This window comes from Ricinus communis, chromosome 4, assembly GCF_019578655.1.
Source record: "Ricinus communis isolate WT05 ecotype wild-type chromosome 4, ASM1957865v1, whole genome shotgun sequence".
Taxonomy (NCBI): Eukaryota; Viridiplantae; Streptophyta; class Magnoliopsida; order Malpighiales; family Euphorbiaceae; genus Ricinus; species Ricinus communis.
Window position 1 is genome coordinate 22,553,790 of NC_063259.1, and position 24,590 is coordinate 22,578,379.

General features: G+C 27.3%; 1 protein-coding gene across 1 annotated transcript; it reads left to right on the forward strand.

Annotated features, from left to right (window-relative positions):
• The first annotated feature begins 16,327 nt into the window (after positions 1-16,327).
• Positions 16,328-18,390, forward strand: LOC8271500 (transcription factor ALC). The gene is made up of 5 exons (XM_048373132.1): positions 16,328-16,510; positions 16,671-16,763; positions 16,900-16,965; positions 17,244-17,309; positions 18,067-18,390. Exons 1-5 carry the CDS (start codon positions 16,328-16,330, stop codon positions 18,388-18,390), a joined length of 732 nt encoding a protein of 243 aa, XP_048229089.1.
• The last annotated feature ends 6,200 nt before the right edge of the window (positions 18,391-24,590 follow it).

A 24,590-nucleotide genomic window follows, 5' to 3' on the forward strand; every position in this document is an offset into this window, starting at 1 on the left:
TTTATTTTTTTGTCTTTTGAGATATAAAGGTACTAATTAAATTTTTATATTTAAATTTTGAAGAATAAATATTTTTCAATTAATAATAAAATTAAATTATTTAGTATTTCTTGTAACATGATTGAACGCAAATAAAATTTATTTATTTTAATTTTAATTAATAATTATATATATTTATAATATTAAGACCCTAATTTTTGGAGGTCCCATATTTTCTTGAATTCCTAAGAATAAATCTTAAATTGTCTATGCCTTCCGCCAGTCTTAATCCATTAATGAAATATTATAATAAAAGAGTCAGTCCCTTAAAGTAAAAATTAATATACACATAGATTAAATATTAAGAAAAATAAAATTAAGAATATTTTACTTAGGACATATTTCTATAGTAATATCATGAAATCTCTCGTAATAAACTCGTCTTAATAAGTATACTATGATTAAATTGTATTTCTGCAATAATAATATAAATAATAATTTGTCAGTTAAACTAATTAATTATGACAACTATTCCCTCAACAAAAATAATTTTGTCATAATTGTTAATACTTTTATCATAAGTAATTCATGACCCAAAATTAAATTGTTACCGGTGACAAAAATAATTTTGTTCAACTAGTAATTGACAACTTTATTTTTGCCATTAAAGCATTGTTGCTGTCAAGAATATCAATGCCCATAAAACTCATACATAATCGTCTTTCACATATTTCATCAAATAAAAACAATTTAGTAAGATGTACAAATAAAATGCAAAAAGTAACAGAAAGATTTAAAGAAGATATGATAAGCAGAAACCTCAAAGAACTTTCTATGAACTTGTTCGTCGCTCACAGACAAATCGACATTAAAAAATTGTACAAAAATCCAAAAGCATTCCCAGGTTAGCGCCTGCATACTTAGGGTGCGGATAAAGAAAGCAAATTGGAGTGAAACTGGAAGGAAAGAAAAGAAATGAATTTGTGATTCCTCTTCTCTATTTTGTCACCTTTCAAAGAGGATATACAATGAAATAGTTATCGTGTTTTTATTTTTTTCATCGTGGGTCAGCTGTGAAGATTTAAATGAAAGGCCATATTAGAATCCTGTAAAATGTAAAAATTACTTGAATTTATTATGAATAAGACTAATATCTCTAATTTCAAACTATTAATAAATAATTACATTTAAAAATAATCAAAATACTTAATTTTACATGTGTTATATATAAAAATATTATGAATAAAATAATATTTTTTATTTAATCTTTAGTTATATTTTATGTAAATTTATTATTAAAATATTTAACTAAATTAAACAATCTAAATAAAGATAGAGAGAAAATGTATTGAATGGACAAGATTTTAATTGATTATTAATTTATATAATATATATTGAAGAAAAAACCCATAGCACATTTTCATGGAATTGAAATTTGTGAAATTAATACAGTAAAAGTAATATATTAGGAGTAATCGCCTTTAGAGAATATCCTGAAAGGGAAGTTGTCAGTTTTGACCCGCCTTCTAAAGTAATCAACTAGTGAAAAATTGCAAACTTAGAAATTTAAGAATGAAGAATTAAGAGGCGGTTGAATAAAAATACAGTAAAATCTGACCATAATGATGGGTTATATGGAAATAATTTTTATATAGTAGTAGAAAAAATTAATTTTAATTTAATCAGTTATAAATAAATTATAAATATTTCAAATTTTATTTTAAATTTTTATATAATAATATTTATATATATTTTTTAAATATATTTTATTTTATATTTCATCTTACTGCATTTTTATGATTTTATTTAATATAATAAAATATTAAATATATTTTATACATAAAGATTATTTTTACTGTAAACAAATTTAAATAATAATTTTCCATTAGTTAGGGGGAAGTGAAAAAGATTCCGGCTTTTGCGTTCGACTAGTTTTTCCAACTTTTCTAATTGTATTAATTATTTTATTAAAAATAATAAAAGAACTTAAGAAACTAAATGTTAATATATAATTATATATCACCTTAAATAATTATTAGTGGGAATGGAACTTATCATGGAGAAGGGAGCTTTTTCAATGGAAGCTATCCAATTGTCAGAACTAATGGGGGATATTGAAGGAGAAGCTCCAAAAGGAGCAACTAAAGATGAATAAGGTTCATATCAGCCCCTGAACTTGTCACTGATTTGTGAATCACCTTCTTTTACCTTTTGGGGCTATTTTAACCTAAAACTTGGCAAGTATGGCTCATTTCAGTCCTTTTTTGGAGAGTGAACTACACATATTTTATTTATTAATAAGAACACTTAAAAATAAGATAAACACTTATTTAACTAAAAGAAATCCTAATGCCTCTCACCACGACCATACATCCAACTCCCATCCTAATATCACCACTTACGCCCCTCTCAGCACAATCATTACAATAAAAACGTCGGCAAGATTAACAATAATAATGACAATTACAAAACAATTTTCACCATTTCTTTCATTAAAAGCTCAAAACTGGCAACAACGGATCAAACATCAATTTAAACATAAAAAATGAATCAACATCAACAATAAAAATAGAGAAAATAACAACCATTATCTTCTGTTTCAATGATAAAAATAACAAATTCATTCACACCCAAAATACTTGTCATTCTAATCTTCATCATCGTTATTGTACTAAACAGCCAGATTTTAAAAAAATAAAATTCTTTTTGGTATTTATTGAGTTGAAAGAAACCGACTTGAAAATAAGCATAAAGTATGAAGATTTAATGAGAGAGGTAAATGAAAGAAGAAAGAGTGGTGGAAAAGGAGGATGAGCCACGACGAGCAGGGAGAGAGAGAAAGAGAGAGAGTGGGAGATAGGTGGTGGAATAGACGAGTGAGGGTGTCTATAGTGGCGGAGGAAGAGGTGATCAGGTGCGTATTTGGTGGAGATAATAGTGTTCATATGATGGAACAATACATGCTTGATGGTGGATGAAGAAGATAAGTTGAATGGCCAAATTCTCGACTTGTTTCTTCAATTTCTCAAATTGTAATAAAATGTTCTAAAACCAACAATTCCACCTACTATTTTCATAAGTTATCCATCAATTGACAGATATTCTAAATATCTGATTTCTTCCCTAGTAAAATAAGAATAATAAAATTATGTAATATTTTTATAAATATCTAATTCTTTAATATTTTTTTAATTAATTCACACTTTTAGTTAAAAGATGCAAATGATACGCTCTATAAATCTCAAAAAAAGCTAAATTGAGTTGTTTTTGGTAAATTTAGATTTAAATGGCCATAAAAGATCAAAAGACCCTATTTGATCCCTCCAAAGTCAAATCAATTTGATGGTCTGCATAACAAAATTTGGTTATCAATTGCTCCACCCAAGGTTGAGTTGTTGGTGTGGATGGCAGCTCTAGACAAATTAATTACCAAACTCAACTTAGTCAAGATTCGATCAGAAAAAAGAAAAAGTTTCGTGTAGAAAGGTATTATTGTACAGATGTAAAGATGTGGTTATATGCCTTATTATCAATATAAACATCAGTTAATTTTTTTTAATTAAAGTATATTATTTTTAAAGAGTTTTATATACTAATGATAGGTAATATATAACCTATTACTGATATATACAAACTATCATTTTAACTTTATTTTTATAACGACATAGTTGACTTAGGCAAAAAAATGAAAACAAAAACTACCGATGAAAAGATATTGAGTAAAATAATTGAAAAACAAATATATTAATAGTTTATTTAAAAATCTCAAGGTCAATTTGTTTACATTTATTCTTTTCCATTTTGAAAATTTTTGTGCTAAAAATAAAAGAGTTAAGAGCTATAATGAAAAGGGACACATGCTTTTTTAAATTTATTAGTTAGAATTTTAAAAGTATAAAAAAAATAATTTAATTATTGTATTTAAAATAATAAAATTATTTATAAAAATTTCAATTTGAAGCCGATATATACATCAACTATAGATATTAAAAATTTCAAAAGGTATCATTGAAAAGATTACCAAATATATTGACATAATTATTTGCTATCGTAAGCTATCTGGCCCTCTCCATAGTTATGTGAAACAAATGTTACTAAAAAGAATAAGCTCTTACCAATGTATTCCATACATTTCCTTTGTATCTAACCTTTTTTTTTCCTTTCTTTTTTGTGTTATTATTAGTGATAACCTTACATAAAATATATGCATATAAATCCAAACAGTTAAGAAAGTTTGAAAAAGTTATGAGCTGTTAAGAAAATTTGAACAACTTGCTCATATGACAGCCCATTAATCCTAGTAGTACTTAGATAAGAATATATCTAAATTCCAAAAATATAAAAATAAGAAAAAAATCCGAAAAAAAAATTGACTAGAAGACTAATATCCTATAAATAAGAAAAAAAATCAGCATTCTTATACGAACTAGGACCAGCGAAACACTATATAAAAGAGTTTAACCTAAACTGTTGGTATATTATACTCATCATATTTCTCTTTACTTTTTCTATTTATTCCCCAGATCTCTATTTAGCATCGGAGTGCACACAAAAGATCTAAGCATCAGAGTGAACACAAAAGATCCACCTATAATGTTTTATTGATTTACTTATCTTGCTGGTAACACATCTTTAAGGATCATCTTGCTAGGTGGTTTTTAATAACATTAATAATAAATTATTCGATCCAAGCAACATATCTTTATCAAAAAGTTCATTCCTAATCAAATTGTCTAACCATATAAAAATATTTAATATATGGCGTTAATCAATATATACGGATTAAAAAATATATGTTTACATTCAAATTTAATATTGTTTTAAGTTTAGAAATTTTAGTCAGGCCCGCAGTAAAAGCCCGATCCATTCGTTCATAGAGCGATTTATTCGATCGCAGATATTTCTGGAATCATTACCGCAAGGCATAGAGGGGGAGGTCATAAGCGTCTATACCGTAAAATCGATTTTCGACATTTGATCTAAATCCTGAAACCTATAAATTTTTGCCCATATTTAGATTCTTCACCCATATGTAAATCTTCAGCCTACTAGTCAGGAGTTAGTTTAATAATCTTTAAGAAATATTAACATATAATAAATGAGGAACATGAAGGTAGAAAACAGTTACAGAACTTTCTAGAAGTTTGAAGCACGTTCTTAAGAAGTGAGAATGAAGTAATACAAGTGTCAGCCAAAGAGGAAAAAATATGAAAATGAAACATATCTAAGGAATTAAAAATATGTTTATAACGTGTGAACCAGAAAGTTGGGCAGAAACAGAAAGTAGAGTGCAATGAGGACCAAAAATTGAGAAGAGTAATTATTTCCACAAGGGTCATTAGATCCCTTCATTACATATAAAATCATTTAGATTTGAAGTCAAAAGGTGGCACATTTTACATTTATTATTTTCATAGTAATTATTTGAACTAATCAGAATCTATAGCACCTGAAAGTGTCAAAATACTCACAACATAGTCCTAATTAAAGAACCATTTAAAGCTTTGCCTTCAAAGTCAGACAATGCTCTGAACACGAAAGTATGCTATTCCGCCCCCTTCTACCATGCTGATCAGAGGTAGCCAATTATCTATATGGAATGTCCATAACGTATATGTTAGCCACAAACACAAGATGAAGAACATAATAAAACCAAAAAAGGACTCAAATTAAACTTAAAAAAGATTCGCTATTTTATGCTTCATTTTAGACCACCTAAAATTAATGTAAATCAAGATCGGGCCCATAATATTCTTGTATTCTAACATGCAAACTCAATTTCAAAAGCTAATAATAATAAAAAAACGCACATTATTTAGACAAATAATAAGCATGCAAACATGGCTCCAAACTCGTTTATGACTTTTTTCTTAATTTTAGACTCTAATTTAGATCCTTTTAAGGCTACTATCAATTAAAACCAGACTTATACATATATTATATTTACATATCAACAACATTTCGGAGGCTTAAAATCATGCAAACACATGCTGCCTAATCATCCAAAGAAACATAATCTTAATAATGCCAATTCACTCAAATAAATATATTAACTCTTAATTAATAAATTAAAGCACTTGAAATAAATACAAACATGCAAAATTGAATAAATATATTCAGAATTAACTATGGCACTTTAATTAAATCTCTAGACCTATCAATTCTAGATCCATTAATTTTAATCCTTTTAGCCAGCTTGATTGCTTAGTCCATATTTAAAACATGAAACTAGCATAAGATTCATAAATTTCATAAGCTAAAAATAAATCAAAACACATAGCCTAGAGATGGTGATTGGTCCAAATTATATATAATTATTTAGGATATTTTAGAGCTTTAATATTTTTTCTAGATATAATATAATGAAAATATATATTTATACCTCACTTGAACTTAATTGTTCAATTGCAAAAAATATTAGCGAAAAAAAATTTATGGGCAAAATATACAGGAAAAAGACTTAATAAAGCATTTTATTATTAAGATATGAGACTGAGACATAATGGCCTACTATTTTTCAGTGTTGGCCCAATTCTATTATTTACCTGGGGATATTTTAGTAATTTATATAATTATTAGGATTTATATTAAAAGTTATTATGAGATAATATTTGATGGAGATAAGGATATCCATAGATTTATTTAGATAGATTTATCTTGAGTATACTTACCTTGAAAATAGACATATCTTAGATGTACTTATTTTTAAGAAGACTTATTTTGATGGAAGACTTATTTGCAGATCTGGATATGAATAAAAAGATGAGAGATGTCTCCTATCTATTATCAGTTACACTTCTTCCATCTGCATCTTCCATCATTTTTGTTTTTGCAGTTTTCTCTCTACAATATCTTTTTGCTTTGAAAATATTCTAGATTTTGAGGGAGTTTGTACTTTCTTCTTATTATTTTCTATATTTAACTATTTAATCACCATGGTTGTAGAATTATAGATCTTAGGCTAAGTAATATGTTAGTATTTAGTTGAACTTTTTTTTTTACCTTTTGTATCAATCTTGTTAGTTTTATATTTAATGGATGATTTCTTATTAAATATATTTTATTAATTTTAGTTATAAAATATTATTTGACCATCATATTATATTAGTAATTATGATGGTTATGAATATTTTTAGTTTATTGCATTAGAAACATCATCTTTGCTTCATCTTATATTGATTTAAGAAACTCTAGTTATTACATTAGGTTGAGTAGTTAAAAGAAAAAGGAACATCACCTCTCATTAAGTAGATTTGTGTTTATGGTTTTAACAAGGGTAACACTAAGTAGTAGACAAAACTAAATATTGCTTTTCATCAAATAGTTTGCATAAATCATAATATTTGCATATAACTTTTATTTCTTTTTATAACAAGACTTTGCTACAAGCTCCTTGAGAAATTGACTTTTGGATATTTACCGCTTTATTATTATTCGGTTCATGCACTTATAAGTACTAATTTAGAAATATCACATGACAAATAAGTTGAGTGTTTTGGATATCCGACTCTATCATCTAGTAGAATGATTTTGCGTAACTAGATTTGAGCGGATTGGACTTTAATTTATTATACCCGTAGTTCAAGTAAGGTTCGGATTTTATATTTGTAGACAACGAGGATCCGTTTAATATTTTTAATTCCTTATTTGATTGATTTAAATTTATAAATTTTTTTTATCTAATTAATATTTTTATTTTATTATATTAAGTTATTTTATTAATTATTTTTTATTTTATTAATATTTATACATTAAATATTACTAAGGGATATTCGTTAGTTACTCAAATTTATTTATATAAATAATTTCTTAGTGGATAAATTACTCATTACTCAATTAATACCTATAAAATATATTTATGCATTTAAAATATAATTAGATTTGAATAAATGTAAGTAGTATGTGAGTAATACTAATCTGATTTGAGATAAATATGAATAATGAAATAAAATTTTTAAATAAATTTGAAATGAATTTAAATAATTATATTTGAACGAATTTGAATTAGGATTCAAATTCCTCTTATTGTGCATAGCTTGTTCATTGTGATTCCTAAACCCCCACGAGTATAAGAAAACCACAATCATCAATTAACAAATAAGCAAAATAATAAATTCTATCGCTCGGTCTAGAATTTTACCCTTTGATTTATAATCATTAGCCGTCAAAAGGACCTAAATCCATCCCTACCCGTCCTGGAAGTGGTTATTTTATTACCTTTTAGATTAATAAAGTTACAAATTAAATAAAATTCTTTATATAAAGAGAATTATGGTGAATCTTAAAACAAAAGTTTTTGACTTCTCGATAAAACTTTATATTTTACTTAAAAAAAATTTAGAATTAATAATAAAATTTATTATTTAATAAAAAATTATATTTATTTATAATCTAAATTTAAATTTTAAATAAAATTTCAATCATTTAATTTGAAATCAAAAATACATATTCCACTGAACATAAAAATATCTCAACCCGAGTTTTGGATGGAGAGGTAATCAATTGGCGATCGATTGCTTCTTTTCCAGTAAAGAGAAATGGACAAGTCTCCTAAATGCATCAGTTGGGGCTATTCTGAATTAAGCCATGAAGTGCAAGTATTTCAGCGATGGAAACAAAGTCACATGTTCTGCTGCATCATTTTTAGCAAGAACATAATTGACTAAATTACATTCGTCGTTCCTAAAATTCTGGGCCAATATCATCATCATTTTTAATCTCTAGTTTTTGGGTCCATGCCGTGAGTATTAAAAATGGAATGCTTGCTGCGCCTTGTCGTTTCACTGAAAAAACAAAGAAAAAACTGAAGTTCAAAAACGGAAAGACTGAAAAAGTACCAGGCAGCAGTGTGGTTCCAGCTACCATCGTGTCATTGAGATCTGCGCTGCGGGGTGAGGGGGACTTCGACTGCCTTATATCGGGTGAAGAAAAGGAGTGGTAGGCTTAGTAAGGCTCGAACCTACAATATCACCGTTATAAGCGGTAATGTTTCAAACCAATTAAACTATAAGCCCCCACAGATTTCTACATACAATTCGCTCATTTCGGGAAGAGCGAACGGAAAGATGGGGCCTTTGCTCTATTTGCTTCTTACTCTTTCCAGGAATGAAATGAAGAATTTAAAAAAAAAAAAAGGGTTATCTTATTGTTTATAAATAGATATAGAATATTATATATCTATTTTAAATTAGAATAACGCGATTCAAACGGGCAGAGGCTCTCTATTTGCTTGCAGTGCCGGCTATTCGTGTTCTAATTAATTAAGAAGAGAAAGGATAAGCAATAAAGAAGAGATAGACACCATATTCCAGCCTCTGATTGCTGAATGCAGAATAAGAATGGTTTCAGCCTCTGATTGCTGAACGCAAAACAAAATTTGTTTTGTTCTAAGTTTTGGGCAAGAGAGTATTTGATTGTTTTCAAGAAAGAATAAGATTATATTGATGGATGAAGAAGATGGAGGAGAGAGAATAGTGTCAAAAGGCAGGCTTTTATCCGAACTCAAAAATTAAACTAACTCATTTGAAACTTGATTTGTCTGAATTTGAATTTTAATACGAAATTAAAGACCTAACCTAAAATAATTTTGACCTGAAGCAATTTGAGATTGAAGTGATATGAAATTCGAGTGATCCGAAATCAAACCAACTCGAGTTCGAAATAGTCAAAATCGAAATTAACCCTAACCGATACCTACACGACTTGAGACACAATAATACTCAAATTTATAACCAATACAATTTGATTTTAAAAAAATCTGAAATAACCCGAAACATAATTTGATTTAATAAAATAAAAATAACATTTTTGTGATATTTAACGATTATATATAACTACTTTGATACTAATTTTTTGAATATATTTTATTTTTAATTATGATTTTGTTGCATATCTTTCATAATATCATCTATTAACTTTTAATTTTTTACAAGTGTTTGCTTTATAAATTATTAATTAATAATAAAATAATTAGCTTAGATTTATAAATTTAATATCAAGAAATAAAAATATCAGAAAGTGATCAAATAAAATAATTGAAATTAACAATCTTTAGTTTATTTTAATTTCTATTTACTTTATTTTTTAAATAAGATGATATTATTTTATGTTATATTTATGGGAAAAATATTTGAGACTAAAAATAAATTTATACTTTGAGTAAAAAAATAAATTAATAATTTTAAGCAGTTTTTTTTTAAAAAATCAAGAAAATTAATTGACAATAAAAATTAATTAAATAAATTTTCAACGTTGCCTATTTTGAATTCAAAATTTTTTAATTTAAACACTTTTGTAAGTAAACTAAATAATTAATTTAGTTATTCTTAAAATTGATAAAACTTATATCTTTTTATTTATTTTCTTAGATTTTTGAAGAAAAATCTAAAATAAATGAAAACTATAGGTCAACAAATAGGTGGCCAACAAATAGGTAGCCATGCAAATATGAGGCATAAGATGGTCCAACCAATACAAAAAATTTAAACTCGAGATTTTCAAATAGAAAATTGTAAAAAAAGATTAAATATATAGAATCTTACTAGATAAAATTCATGAGATCAAAAAATAAAATGATATAAGTTAATCTGAAGATTTAATACGAACCCGATAAATTAATTTGCCGACACGAAATCCGAGATAACCCAAACTAGATTTTATATGAACTTACCTCGACTCAAATATGTAATGATTTAAATTCGAAAAAGAAGGAGGGCTAGAAAGATTCGAGCCTGGCTCAACTGAAACCTGATCCAACTCAAATTCAAAATTAGTAGAATCTAAAATTATCCGAACTCAATAAGACCTGAACCCGAAATAATCCAAATCCCAAAATAATTTTATCTCACCAAACTCGACTCGCATGTTTGTTATCTCTAAAGAGAATAGACATCTCTTTTTAAGACAGAGAAAAGAAAAATATTGTTAGTCCATACATGTTGAGCCATTTATTTTTCAATTTATGATCATATGTTTTAAATTTTATAAAATTTTAAATTAAAATATTTTTAATATTTGAGATACTGCTTCTAAGGATGGCAGTATGACGGTTTTTTTGTGTAGTCACCCTATTCGAACCCTAATAGGACGAGTTTAGGCGATTGTAGTTGGGTTTAGGATATTTTTGATTTGGAATCTTAATACTCATATCGAGTTCCGTTCAATCCATCAAATACCTACTACCGAAACTTGATTATATAATATTTGGAATATTAGATATAACATCTGATATTTATTTGATGATTCTATAATAGTATTTTAAATATAATGAATTTATTCTTAGATTGTATTATGTTAAATTTTTAATTTTTAATTGATCAGCTTAGATTTTGTAAATCTTTTTATTTTATTTGTTTAATTTCTAATTTTTATTTCCATTGAATATTATTAATTTATTTTAAAATTTAATTATTGTAAATAAGTACCTATTTATTGCTCGAATATTCTTATAAATAGGTATTTAATTAGTAGGATACCAACTAATTTAAATAGATATAAAATTTATTTAAAACTACATATTAAACGGATTTTAGCCAGTTCAAATAATATGCAGGTATTTCTATTCAAATTTGGGACCAATTTAAATTATATAGATAATTTTTTAAACAGATTTAGAATAAGTTCGGATATATATTTCAATTGAATTCGTATTCAAAGAACTTTAACTGGATGAATACCTGCCCTGCTGCTATTCTTAACCACATCGGCTGTTCAGAAAAAAATCAAAAAGTTTGATATCAAAGCCTTTTTTTTGCATAATTATAAAAAAGTATAATGTAATTTCATTATTTTATAATTTTTAGTATGTAGTTTTTCTCTAGATAAAGAGAAGCATGTGGCTAAATTCGTGATAAAGAATGTATGTCTTCATTAAAAAGTATCTATCTGTAAGGATTCAACTGTATTCACTCTTATTAGCCATTATTATCATGTGGTCTTACTTGATAACATGAGTTTGAAGTTCAACAACTAGAGATGACAGTCGAGTGGGTATTTTAAGGTAATCGGCCGAACCAAACTCTAATAGGACGGATATGAGAAATTATAGACGGATTTAAAATTAAATTTTAATACCTGTATTAGGTTTGGGTTGGGTTTAGATTTGAAACTTCAAGTATCAGCTAAGGTACCCGCTATCTATTTAAATATTTATGAAATTTATTTAATAAATATATATTGAAAAAGTTTTTTGAGTGCTATGCATGAATTCTTTATTCTGATTTGTGATGGATTTGGATAATTAAGGTGCCTTTTTTAAACGAATTTAGTACGGTTTGGATATATATTTTTTAATCGGATTTAGATTCAAATATTTTTAAAATAGGCGGATACTTTATTGCTATTCTTATTAATAATTTTTATTTTCATTATTTGATCTTTAAATTACAGTTTCATAAGTTATTAACCGGTGAGATCAATTTAATAATTAAAAATTTAAAATTTTAATTATTAAATTTAAAATTTATATTATTAAACACGAAAAATATAATAATAATAATAATAATAATAATAATGCCAACAATATTCTTTACTTTTCTTGGTTATGCATTCATAATTTGAAATGAAATTAGTAAAACTGAATAGATGAGTACAACGTTAGACTCTCTTATTGCACGGACCAATTTTGATTTATACGATAATACAATTTAAATTGACACAGAGGAAATCCATGATTCCATATACGTGTCTTCTCAAGAAAAAAGGAAAAAGAAGATTCTGTACAGGTGTTGAAACTTGTTTGGGAACCCGGAGGCAACATAAATGTCTGCATTTTCATTACACTGCAAAATGGCTTTTGAAACTTTGAAGGAGTAGACTGACATATTGTCGGAAATACAGTGACTGCCTGTTGTTATAGTCTATGAAAACAATGTTATAATTAATGTAACCTTTTTTCTACAAGTTTCCTTTTGTTTTTTAAGGTTTCTTATTTAAATATATTATTCTACTAAATTATTATTTTCTCCTATGTTCTTTTTTTCTTTTCTCAAAATAAAATAATTAAGAATTTTAGATATTTCATCTAAATTTTTTATTTTTTCATCTTTCATTATTCTTCTACCTAATTTTAAATTTTTTATTTTTATTTCTTATCATTTATTTTATTTTATTTATAAGCGACTGTCATCTTTTTTGTTTTAATTTCTTCATCATATACTCATATTTATCACAATTTTTTACAAATCAATAAATTTATCTTTATCTCTTCTGTATTTTTATGTCATATAAAATATTTTTATGTCATATTTTATTATTTATTCCTATATATAAAAATAGTGTTTTAAGAAATAATTTTTCTTTTAGATATAATTTTCTGTTCTTTTAAGTCATTTATATATTTTAATATTTTTAAAAAAATTTAGTAGTATATATTATGATATAGTTTTCATTTTTCTAAATGATACTCTTTCTATTTTTTGAAGTTATTTTTTATTTGATATGTTCTTCTAATATATTATTTTTCTCTTTTTATAATTGATTTAATTAAAAATTTCACTATTTCATTCATATTAATTTTTTTTTCGCTTTTAATCATACAAATTCTAAATTTTCAAATTTATCTTAATTATTGTTTAAAGGAAATAGGCACTGAAATAGGGATTATTAGATTTTGAAATTATTAATAATTTATAGGACACCGATCATTGTGAAGTTCGGTGCCTAAAGATTTATTTTTGTATAACTCTCTAATATTTTAATATATTATTAGAATTTTATTGATATCAATATATAACACATTACTAAAATTACTTATTATTACTTTTAATATATTTTAATCCATCTATAAGGCAGATACACATCTAGTTTTGATTCGTGAATTAATTTGAGTTAGAATTTGTTTAAGACTTTATATGTGACTTTAGGTGAACTTATTTACTAGTATGAAACGTTTAAAAGATATTATTTTTATTGCTGGAAGTTAATTGTTTTTCTCAATTGATAATAAATTATAATAATAATTATAATAATAATTAAATAATATTATTATTTTATATATATATATATATTATATAATATAATTATAAATGACAAATTATTATTTTACTTATTTAATTAAATTTAGTTTGATTTTTAAAAAATAAAAAAATATATTCTTATTGATAAGGAAAATTCACTATTATTATATAAACTAATAATGTAATTAGTAGCTGGTGGCTGATAACTGATAACTAATGGTAGATAATTGATAAATTAGATCGTTTAATAAAATTTTATTAGAAATTATTATTAGTATAATGAACAACTATTGAGAATATAATTTTTTTTTTACTATAATTTATTTTTTCATATTACTATTTTTAGTGATATAAATTAATAAAAATAATTTATGATAATTGACACTGTTACTATTTCTAGTTTAATTCTTTCACCAATCAAACAATAAAAAATTAGAGCAACCGGCCGATAAAAGTTGAATAATAATTGGAACTGCAAACTCAAATAGTTGGCCGCATTTTAGATATATGCCCTCTCGCACGTGAAGGCATCGCCGGAGCCACGAGGGAGCCATTAGCACTCAAGTCCCAACGCATTTCTTCTGAATTTCGCGATCAGTGCTCCAAAATAAGCTCCCGACGTCTGCTAGCCAAATCAGCATCTTACGTATGATACTATTTATATGTTATTAAACTTTTTCTCAGAAGAAAACAAAACAAAACCCTAAAGGGAAAAGTTCATTAGTTTATACACTCATTAACCAGTTCTTCCTAAACTCTTAAATGGTAATATTAGAACTTCTAATAATCAGTTAAATCTCTTTATTTTATTTTTATTTGTGATAAAATAAATTGAGAATGAGATTTACTTAATTAAATCTGTCCTTTAAGGCAGAAGTTCTTAACTAAGTTGGTAATATTTAAAAAGAAGAAATTAAAGAGGAACATGATAAACTGCAATGGCCTTTTGATATTATTATTTAAATATTTTTTAAATAAGATATGTTAATTTACGATGTCCACAAACTCAGCGAGGATATTGTATGTTTTTTATTTTAAAAAAAAAAAAATTAATAATCAAACAGATGAAGTATTTAAAGAGCTGAAATTCTCAGTATTTTCGCACATGATATTTAAAATAAAGTAACTTAATTGTCATTATAACAAATCGTTAAAAAGTTTGATATAATTTAAAAGACAAAATAGAAAATAACGTAATAATTGGTGTCAAATAGCCATTTGAGTTATTTACCATTTTAAGATAAGAAATTTTTTGACTATTTTTTATATTTTACACCTAAATTTTAAATAAATAATTTATATTTTAAGTATTTTACACTTAGTTAATGAGAAATATCTATTACTATAGATAATTTAGCCAAATAAACTCTCATTCATGCGAATCCGGATGCATGTACGCCGCGATCTAGGGCTAGTAATTTTTGACATAATTGAATTGAATGATGCAATATAATGCCTAATTGAATTAGTCTGAATTTGAAATAAATAGATATAATTCATAAATAGATTATTCTATTTATACATAAAATAATTATACTTATATGGGAGAACTTGTCTAACTCACAAGTGATAAATACTTTAGTTAAACAAGTTAATAGACTAGTATAGCATAAATAAACAAGTTTTAACACATTTATTTTATCTTTCACCTATTAAGACATTATTTACTATATTACGGCAATCTACACTGAATAAACAATAAACATTAATGTGATTGGCACTCAACTTTAACTATAAAATTCTAATTTATTTTTATAACAAATATGATTAAATATTAATATTAAATTATAATATCTTTGAGATCTTTATAATGATGTGTTACATATATAAATTGTGCTTAAAAATTAAAAGATATACAAATTTAAATGTGAGCTAATAAAAAGATAAAATAGCAAGATTTGTATTTCAAAAATATATGATTTATTTCATCAAACAAATATATTATTTAAAATCATATTTTAAAATTTTAATTTATAGAATATAAATATTCATTTTTAGATCTGAAATTTCAACAGAATTAGTTAAATGGGTAATTTTCAAATTAGCGATTTTTATGTTGCATGCCCTACCTTTGTCTTGTAAGGATCAATACTATTTGCATCTTAATGTAATAAAATTGAAAAAAGAAAATACGAAGGATAATGAATAAATTAAGCTAGTGTACTTGTCCTATTATCGCTTAGAGACGAGAACTAGATTCTAGTTCTTTCTTATTTAATTCAATGGAAGCATGCAAAACCCTATATATATATGGAAGCATGCATCTATAATTTCCTCGTATGCGATGTAATTTCTCCTGTAATAATTTATTCTTTTCTCATGAACACGAGACCCACAACACAAAACAGCTCTATGCTTCGTGATTCTTGCCCTTCAATACTAACAATCTAGAAATGGAAACAGACAGTTCACTTGATATTTTCGGGAGTTTATCAGAAATTCAGAGTCTTCCATACCTACATCAGGCCTCACCTACAAACACTAATCACGATCAGTTCTTGCCTATATTATGCGGTGAAAAATCAAGTGCAAGTAGCAAAAGGAAATCTATCGAAACACATGATGATCATTATGATGTGAGTATATTACAGTTATAGTTGGATCAACAGTAAATTATTTGCATCCTGATCTTATATATACATGCATGCATGTTCAAATTGTTCATTTAGTTGCTGTTCCATAACAACTATGCAACAATTTATTATTTGTTTTAGATATATAATTTTACCTTTCCAGGACATTGGTGGGATTTCTGGAGAGCCAAGGAGAAATAAAAACCATAGAAATCGTAAAAGGATTTCAGCTGATATGCGCAATATATACGAAAGGGTAAGAGACTAGAAATATGGCCATCAATTAATTATTTTTTCCTTTTTCCTTCTAAAATTTGCTTGGTATGCAACTATGTTTCATTTTTGAGACGTCCAACTTTCTTGTTGCATATTTGAAAACATTGATCTATCAGAGACGTAGAGACAGAATAAGGGACAAAATGAAATCTTTGCGGGAACTCATACCTCACTGTCACAAGGTCAGAATTGATATCTCTCTCTCTATTTTTGACAATATATTCAAACTTTTTTCCATACTTTAAGAAAGCACCAACTAAGACAAATAGAAAAGGCAACAAATATGACAGAAACATGAACTCAATAAAAAATCAATGATAATATAGGTTCCAAACGCAGTTGCTTCACGAAAATGCAAGCTCACTCGGGGAGTCGGAGATATTAATTTTTCAATAATAATTCCTAACAATTAGGCATGCATTCTGTTTGCATTTACACTCTGCTTTCTCCTATATTTCAGCAAGACAGAGCTTCAATGTTGGACGACGCCATCAACTATCTTAAGGCCTTGAAGCTTCATGTCGAAGTAATCTCCTACCGCTGTGCCCTTTCTTGTCTTTTTTTTTTCTTCTCTTTTTTCTTTTTATAATTTTTTCCAAAGAGTTAATTGTATATATGGTCCACCTCAAAAAGTATATAATATAGTAAAGACAATATTTTCCTGCTTCCTCGGCAGCAGGAATCTCCTATAACCCAGTTCTTTTTTTTTTTTTGTCTTTTTTCACTTCTAGTCACAGATGAAAGTTTTCAATTTTATAAGCACTTATATTATACCAATTCATATAAAAAATCGTGCTAAGATTAGAATTGGGGTTAATTGCAAATTTAGTTTTCTCATAATGGCAATAATTTTCGTATAGCAATTCGTAATTTTCTGAAAACTAACTTTTTTAATATAATTTCCTTAAGATCATCGTGTGAAGGAATAGTAAGGTAAATTATATTTACGAAAAGTATCTAAAATAAAGCTTGCGATATTATTCGTTAAAAAGAATTTTCATTTAATAATCTCTAATTTTAGAAAAACAATTCCTTTATTATAATATTTTAAGATTATAGCATGGTGAAATAATAAGGTAAAAATGCCCAAAATATATTAAGATTGGTTAAAAAAATAGGTAAAAGGATCGGGCTTCCTAATGTTAATGTCTCCTCATACGTGGCTGCTTCTTTATCAGCGACGTACAGGGATTGTAGGTCACATTCGCGGCAATAAATAAATAAATATATATACAGATGGATTACAAGTTTCTTTATTTTAATTGTATTTTCTTGCTGATCAGATGTTAGCCAACATGGGTGGCAGGGGAGCGTTATGCCAAGCTCCAAGTTCGCCGGCAGCAACACCCTATTTTTGTCCAGTGATACAAACAAATTCAACTTCAGAAATGAGAATGTTTAGCACTTCCCTCGACTGCCAAGCACCACCTCCTTCATTCGGTCTCCATCTTCAACTCCAACCTTCTTCATTACCAGCACCACCACCACTTCAACAAATCTCTCCACTTCTTTTGTTCCCTCGACTGCCTTTACTAGGAGCTGCTACTTCTACTCCGCTGCTAATTGCCTCTTCTTCTCATGGACATTCTGCTACTTCTCAAAAGTAGTGATAACTAAAAAGTCTGAAAAAAGAAAAAGCAGTTTATTCTGCACTTTCTCTTTTTTGAATTATAAACCAAATGACTTTTGGTTTTAACCATGTTTAACATTTTCTGTTTCCTCATCTAATATTTCCTCTAGTCTTCTTCTTCTTCTTCTAATCTTCTTTTTTTTTTTTTTTTTTTTTGATAAGCAAGAACTTTTTATTAATAATGTAAACCATGAGAGGAAAAACCAACCTGAGTATAGAATTCAAGTTGATGAAAAAACCCTTCCCTAGAACTAGTACATCAGACAAGAGCTAGGACAGGGATGGCTAACTTTAAGTTATACAGAAATACAAGAAACCGACCTTCTTTAAACAGAAATTTTGATAAACAGATTTAATTTTTGTAAGAGTGGAAAAGCCTTTTAGCATAAAATTATTTCTTCTATTTATATCTAGTTGATTGCTGACAGAAGAGAAAATTTGCAGAAAATTTAAGAATTGCATGTTTTATATATAACATAGAAACATGTAGTAACACCTTCCCTGACTGAGAATGTAAGAAATTAAACTCTGTTACAAGACGAATAGCTGACTGCTAGCATGGTTTTAGCTTGCCAATAGAATGGACACAATTTAGATTAAGTTAGAAATGTACTGAAAATACTCTGTTCTATTTAAGGCTAAAAGAAGGGCGGAGGGCATCAAATGTATTAGACTTAATTCTTCTTTTTATAATAACATTGTATGTAATTCACGATACCTTAATTTGCGATTGGAATCATTTACAGTTTTATTTACATATTTTCAGAAGTTAAAAGACAGAATCAAATAGGAATTTTGAGTTATTTGTGCTACATGGGATCCCATTTTGAGATGTGGAAACAATGTCTTGCAAGTCAAGAAATTCCAAATTAATTTGGGCATGCTTCTTTCTCCTTTTCTTTTTTGTTATTACATTTGTCGAACAAGATTTTCATGGGTCACGTTAGTTTTATAATGAATTTTAAAATAATAATAAATAAACATGATATATTTATTTTATAGAAAATTGTCTTTTGAGATATAATCAATATATTATAACTAACTCAAATTACTTTTTAAATTAATAAGCAATTTTTTTTCACCAACTCATTGATATTTCTGGTTTTTAATGGTTGGCTAGTAGATTATTGGTATATAGGGTCTTTTTATTATGTGTTATATGACTTAGGGTATACATACACCTTAATCAATACTTGGAATAAATTATTAGGAAATTTTTTACCTACACTTGATGTATATACCACAATTATTAAGAGAGTAACACATATGTATGAATATTTTACATCTTAATAATTGGATGATTGACACATATTTTATGATTTCAAACTAATGAATATCTGTTACTCATTTATTGATTTGGTGTATAAATGGATACATACACCACCAAGCCTAAACAAAAAGCTATCAAAATCAAAACTGAATTTAAAAAAAAATTAATTTTAAAGTGCATTTTCCAAGCTATAGATTGAGATCATCAAAACTCAAAATGTTGATTTATAACCAGATTTTTAAAATTATTTTTTCACTGAAGCAATATCAAACGCACTTTTACATTTAACCATATCCAATGCTAAATGCTAATATCCAATATATTTTTCTATTATAAGTAATAAAAGGAAATGTTTATTTAAAAAAGAACACCCTGACAAATACTAATGCCCATCTTCTTAATTTCAGTAGTGTGACAATTATGGTTCCCAACTATTCACAAAGACAAGATTTCTTCCTTGAGATTATAAACAGATTTCTAGTGGTGTAGTTGGGTTGTTCACAAAATTACTTCATTGGTTTCATCAGCAGGATATACATTAGCAAGAACTACAAAATTGGATATGCCCTGAAGAATTGAAACAACGGATTGATGTTATTGCCAATAATATCCATAGTAGGAAACCAGATTTTTCTTTTTCCTTATCGTTAGGATGTTAAAGATGGAAAATTGTATCATGTGTTAAAGTATGTGGCAATAGGCAACCAATTCTATTGTAGTTTTTCATGATATTTTGTTTCAAATAAATTTGTACTTATATTGTGTTTATTAAAATACATAAAATTTATAGAATTTATTTGTAAATGTAAAGTTTATGTGCTTTGAATGATGTAAAAGTAAATTTAAAATTCTATATAATTAAATCTGTATGGAATTTATTATAATTAAATTATATTCTAATAAGATAGGTAGAATTTTTAAATAAATTTCACATTCGTAAATCAATATATTCTATAATATCAAAAATTTTTTTTCAATTTTTATCATTCATATTTTACTTTTTTTTCTTTTATCTTTATTTTTTTGTAAAAATAAAATAAGATAGAGCCTAAAAAAGAACTACGAATGACCGAAGCTAATGCCCATAGCATCACTTAACAACATCAACTCCAGCCCAATAGGCGATTGGATAAACATATCAGTGCCAACATGCTTGCCATAAGTTTGACTAGCCTACCAATCAGCACAACTAAATAGCTATGTTGGTCTTGTATTTCTAATTGATATTCATATTTTAAATTTTTTCTTTTTAGTACAGGCAACTGTATTTGTTGAGAATCCATTTAGTTTTTGAGACATTGAGGGCGGAGCTCCACGTTAGCATTTCACTCATCGTCCATATCATACTTAACTTTGGGTAAATTGCCTCATTGGTAACGAATCTTTTTCACTTATATCCAAATAGTACTAATTCTTTAATTTGTTTCTTTTTAAATATTTATTATTTATGTTTCAATTAATAATATATATTGGGATTCCAGTATTTGTTATTGATGTGTTAATTAGTGTCATGCTTAGGTAAACTTTCGGCTGCTACAACAGCAAAAAATTATTAGAATTCTGATGGGTACTAATGTCACAAACAGTATAAGGTAATAACAATGAAATTTATTTCAAGGGTTTAAAGAATGATGTTGGAGAGTTATATTAGCATTAGTATTTTAGGAGTAGTGCTTTGTGAATATTTGGAATGGTAATTCGCCTATTGAGCATTAGTCTATCAGTTACCGTTGATTGAAATAAAAAATAATAAATGTTGTACTGAAAAGAAATAAATTAAAAATTAGTACCATTTGAATAGAAGTAGCAAAATTTTGGTGCAACCAGGCAATTTATCAAAAAGTCAAGCATGACGTAGACGATGAGTGGAATGTTAATGTGGAGCTCTGCCCTCCATGTCATAAAAAATTGGATAGATACTCAATGGGTATTCTTGACTATAACAAAAATTAAAGTTTCGATACCAAAAAGAAAAAAATTAAAGCATTTATATCAATTGGAAATATAGTCCAAAGTTTTGGTACCAATGAGCTATTACCCCTAATCAGCACACTAATTAGCTTCTCTAAAAACATGACGAAAACGAATATGCCATTACCTCCTAAGAAGCTCACGAATCAAAAGGATAAGAATACAGCAGGATGGGTCGTTCTCAACTTCTTGTGACAAGCAATCAATGACGGCCTTTGAGTCCATCTTCATACGAACCCTCCTAAATCTCAAGGACCATGCAAGATTCAAATTCGAATATAAGCCCCATATATAATTCAGACTTAAAAACTAAGCAATCACTAATACTTTGAGAAAAGCTAACAATCCATCTTTCAGGTGATCCGAAGTAAACCTACAACAACAAAAGTGCTACGCAAACCATCATCAGTATTCAGCTTGACCGAGTTCAGCATAAGAGGGTTCCAACCAATAATGATTTCACGCCTAGGCGGATGATCTTTATACTTGCACAAGGCTCAAACAACACCTAAAAAATAACATTACATAAATTACTGTTTCCAATAGAATTGAGCACGAGGTTATTCCTCCAAAGCCACAACTGTCAACATGTCAACCTAAACAAAAGCTTCCAATTTGACATGTGCCTGAGTTAAACTCAGAGCTACTTAGGCATTTCTGTAACCACGAATAGCAATCAAGGTTAAAGAACTCGTCCCGTATCTCTTCTTTCAAAAAGGCTTCCAAATAACTTTAGTAGACTCACAGTCTCTGATAGCGTGTAAGGCATTCTCCTATCCACCATTACATCGAGTGCACATACCTGAGTTTACAATACTCTCTTGGCATATAAACTACTTGTAACCAGCCTATCATGGCCAAAAGCCGAAGGGTAGTCTTAATCTTGTTGGGCCCACGCTACTTCCAAATGCAATCCCCACACCCCGTTTCTACAACAGAAAAATTATTATTAATGAAATTAAAAGTAGATTTACATGAAAATATACAACTTTTAAAAGGATCCTAAATAATTCTTTCAACTCCTAGGTGAGGCATAAGAGGACATTAGGCAACAGTCTTGAAACAAATAGAACTATGCAAAAACTCCTGAAACAAGTGCTAGCTCCAAAAACCTTAAGAGGAAAACTCTTTGACTGGCATGTCCTTAAGATTGAACAGAACTTCATGAATGACCAAATCCATTAAAGGACCTTACCCTTCGACCAATAGTCTTCCCAAAAATGAGTGAAGCATCTATCCCCTCCAAACTAGCACATACGCTGAGCCACGTTGTCCTAAATGGCATAGATACCACGTCAAATTGATTTGCAATTGCCCACCACTTTAAGATCTATTGTGGACTGCTTTTCTTTCAGGTACTTTCCATGTAATACCTAGGCCCATAAGTTGTTATGCTTAGTGGCAAGACCCCATCAAAACTTCATCAAAAGAGCTTCATTCGTTGAACGGGCGTACTTTAACCCCAATCCTCCATAATTCTTTTGATGGTAAATCTTATTCCAGTTAACCAAATGCAGCTTTTTCTTAGCATCTGAGCTCCCCCAAATGAAATTTCTGACCAAAAGATCAATCTCATCGCAAGTAGACACCGATAATTTCATAGTTTGCATAGTATACATAGGAATAGATTGGATGACAGATTGTGTAAAGGTAACACGCTCAGCCAGAGAGAGCTGGTCAGCTTTGGAGCCACTTAACTTATTACGAACCCTCTTAAGCATAGACGCAAAAGTATTCCTTAAAAGACAATCATGCACTAGAGGCATGCCGAGGTACCTTCCCAAATTGTTGGTCTGCATGAAACCAAACTTAGCACCAATATCATGCATGCTTTAGGGAGTCCAAGACGTTTTTTGAGAAAAAGAAATTTTCTCTTGTATTTTTTCCTCAAATGAAATGAATTCTTTAATGAATTTCAATTAACTATAGTATTATAGAATTTACATATGATTAAGAATCAACTTTAAAACTAAAATATTTAACAGTAGAAGTTAATAAATCTGTGACAATATTGTTTATTATTGTAAGTAAAAGTTTCAGTTTAAATTATCTTCTTTATTTTATAATTGACATCTTTATTTGTAGTTCAAAGAAATAATTATTTTATATTGTATCGCTCCCTTGAATGAATAAAAGAAATTAATTGTTAAAGAATAGTTAGAATTGTTAGAATTGTTATTGATATACATAATTTAGATAACAAATATAGTTTAGGACAAGAATTTCTCACCATGGATTTAAATAGTGAACCACATTGAATTGGAATAATTAACTATCTGGAATGTAATTTAATTAGAGTTTTGTTAATGTTAACCCTTAAATTTGTGATCGGCCTTAATTTAGCAATCTTTTCACTTTTATGGCTAGTTTAGCTCTTAAATTTGTTGAACATATCTAATTTGGCTATTCCGAATCAATTTAGCCATTCAACTTTTTGCGAGGGCTCAATTTGACCTTTCAATAATTTAATTATTTAATTGAATTTATATATTAATCTTTTTATATATTTTAAATTTTTAATTAGTTGGATGAGTACCATACTTATTATTTATTACTTCTTATACTTATTACTTTTTTTTTTTAATCTTTTAATTTAGAAATAGAATAAAGTTCAACTTGGCTCCTCAACTTGTAGCTCGGATTCAATTGGACCTCTAACTTATCGTTTAGGCTAAATTTGACAATTGTTTTTTAACTTTTATTATAGCACATTCAATTGACTCCTAAACTGAATCTATTTGAAAAGTTTAGGAATTAATAAATTAACCATAATGAAAGAAGACCTGAATTAAAAATGACTGCAAAGTTTGAGGATCGAATTAAACTTATTCGTTGTTAATATATCAAAAAAATTTGAACAAGATATATCAATGAACTTTTTATCTTTTCGGGCAATCTCTTCACATTCTCATCTGCAATTTCTTTTTTTTTTTTTT

Bases quoted from the DNA above. Each gene is read 5' to 3' on its own strand.
- LOC8271500 (XM_048373132.1), top strand. From the start codon at position 16,328: ATGGAAACAGACAGTTCACTTGATATTTTCGGGAGTTTATCAGAAATT. The intron at 16,764-16,899 runs GTAAGAGACTAG...TTGATCTATCAG, and splicing joins TGCGCAATATATACGAAAGG to AGACGTAGAGACAGAATAAG. The intron at 17,310-18,066 runs GTAATCTCCTAC...CTTGCTGATCAG, and splicing joins CCTTGAAGCTTCATGTCGAA to ATGTTAGCCAACATGGGTGG.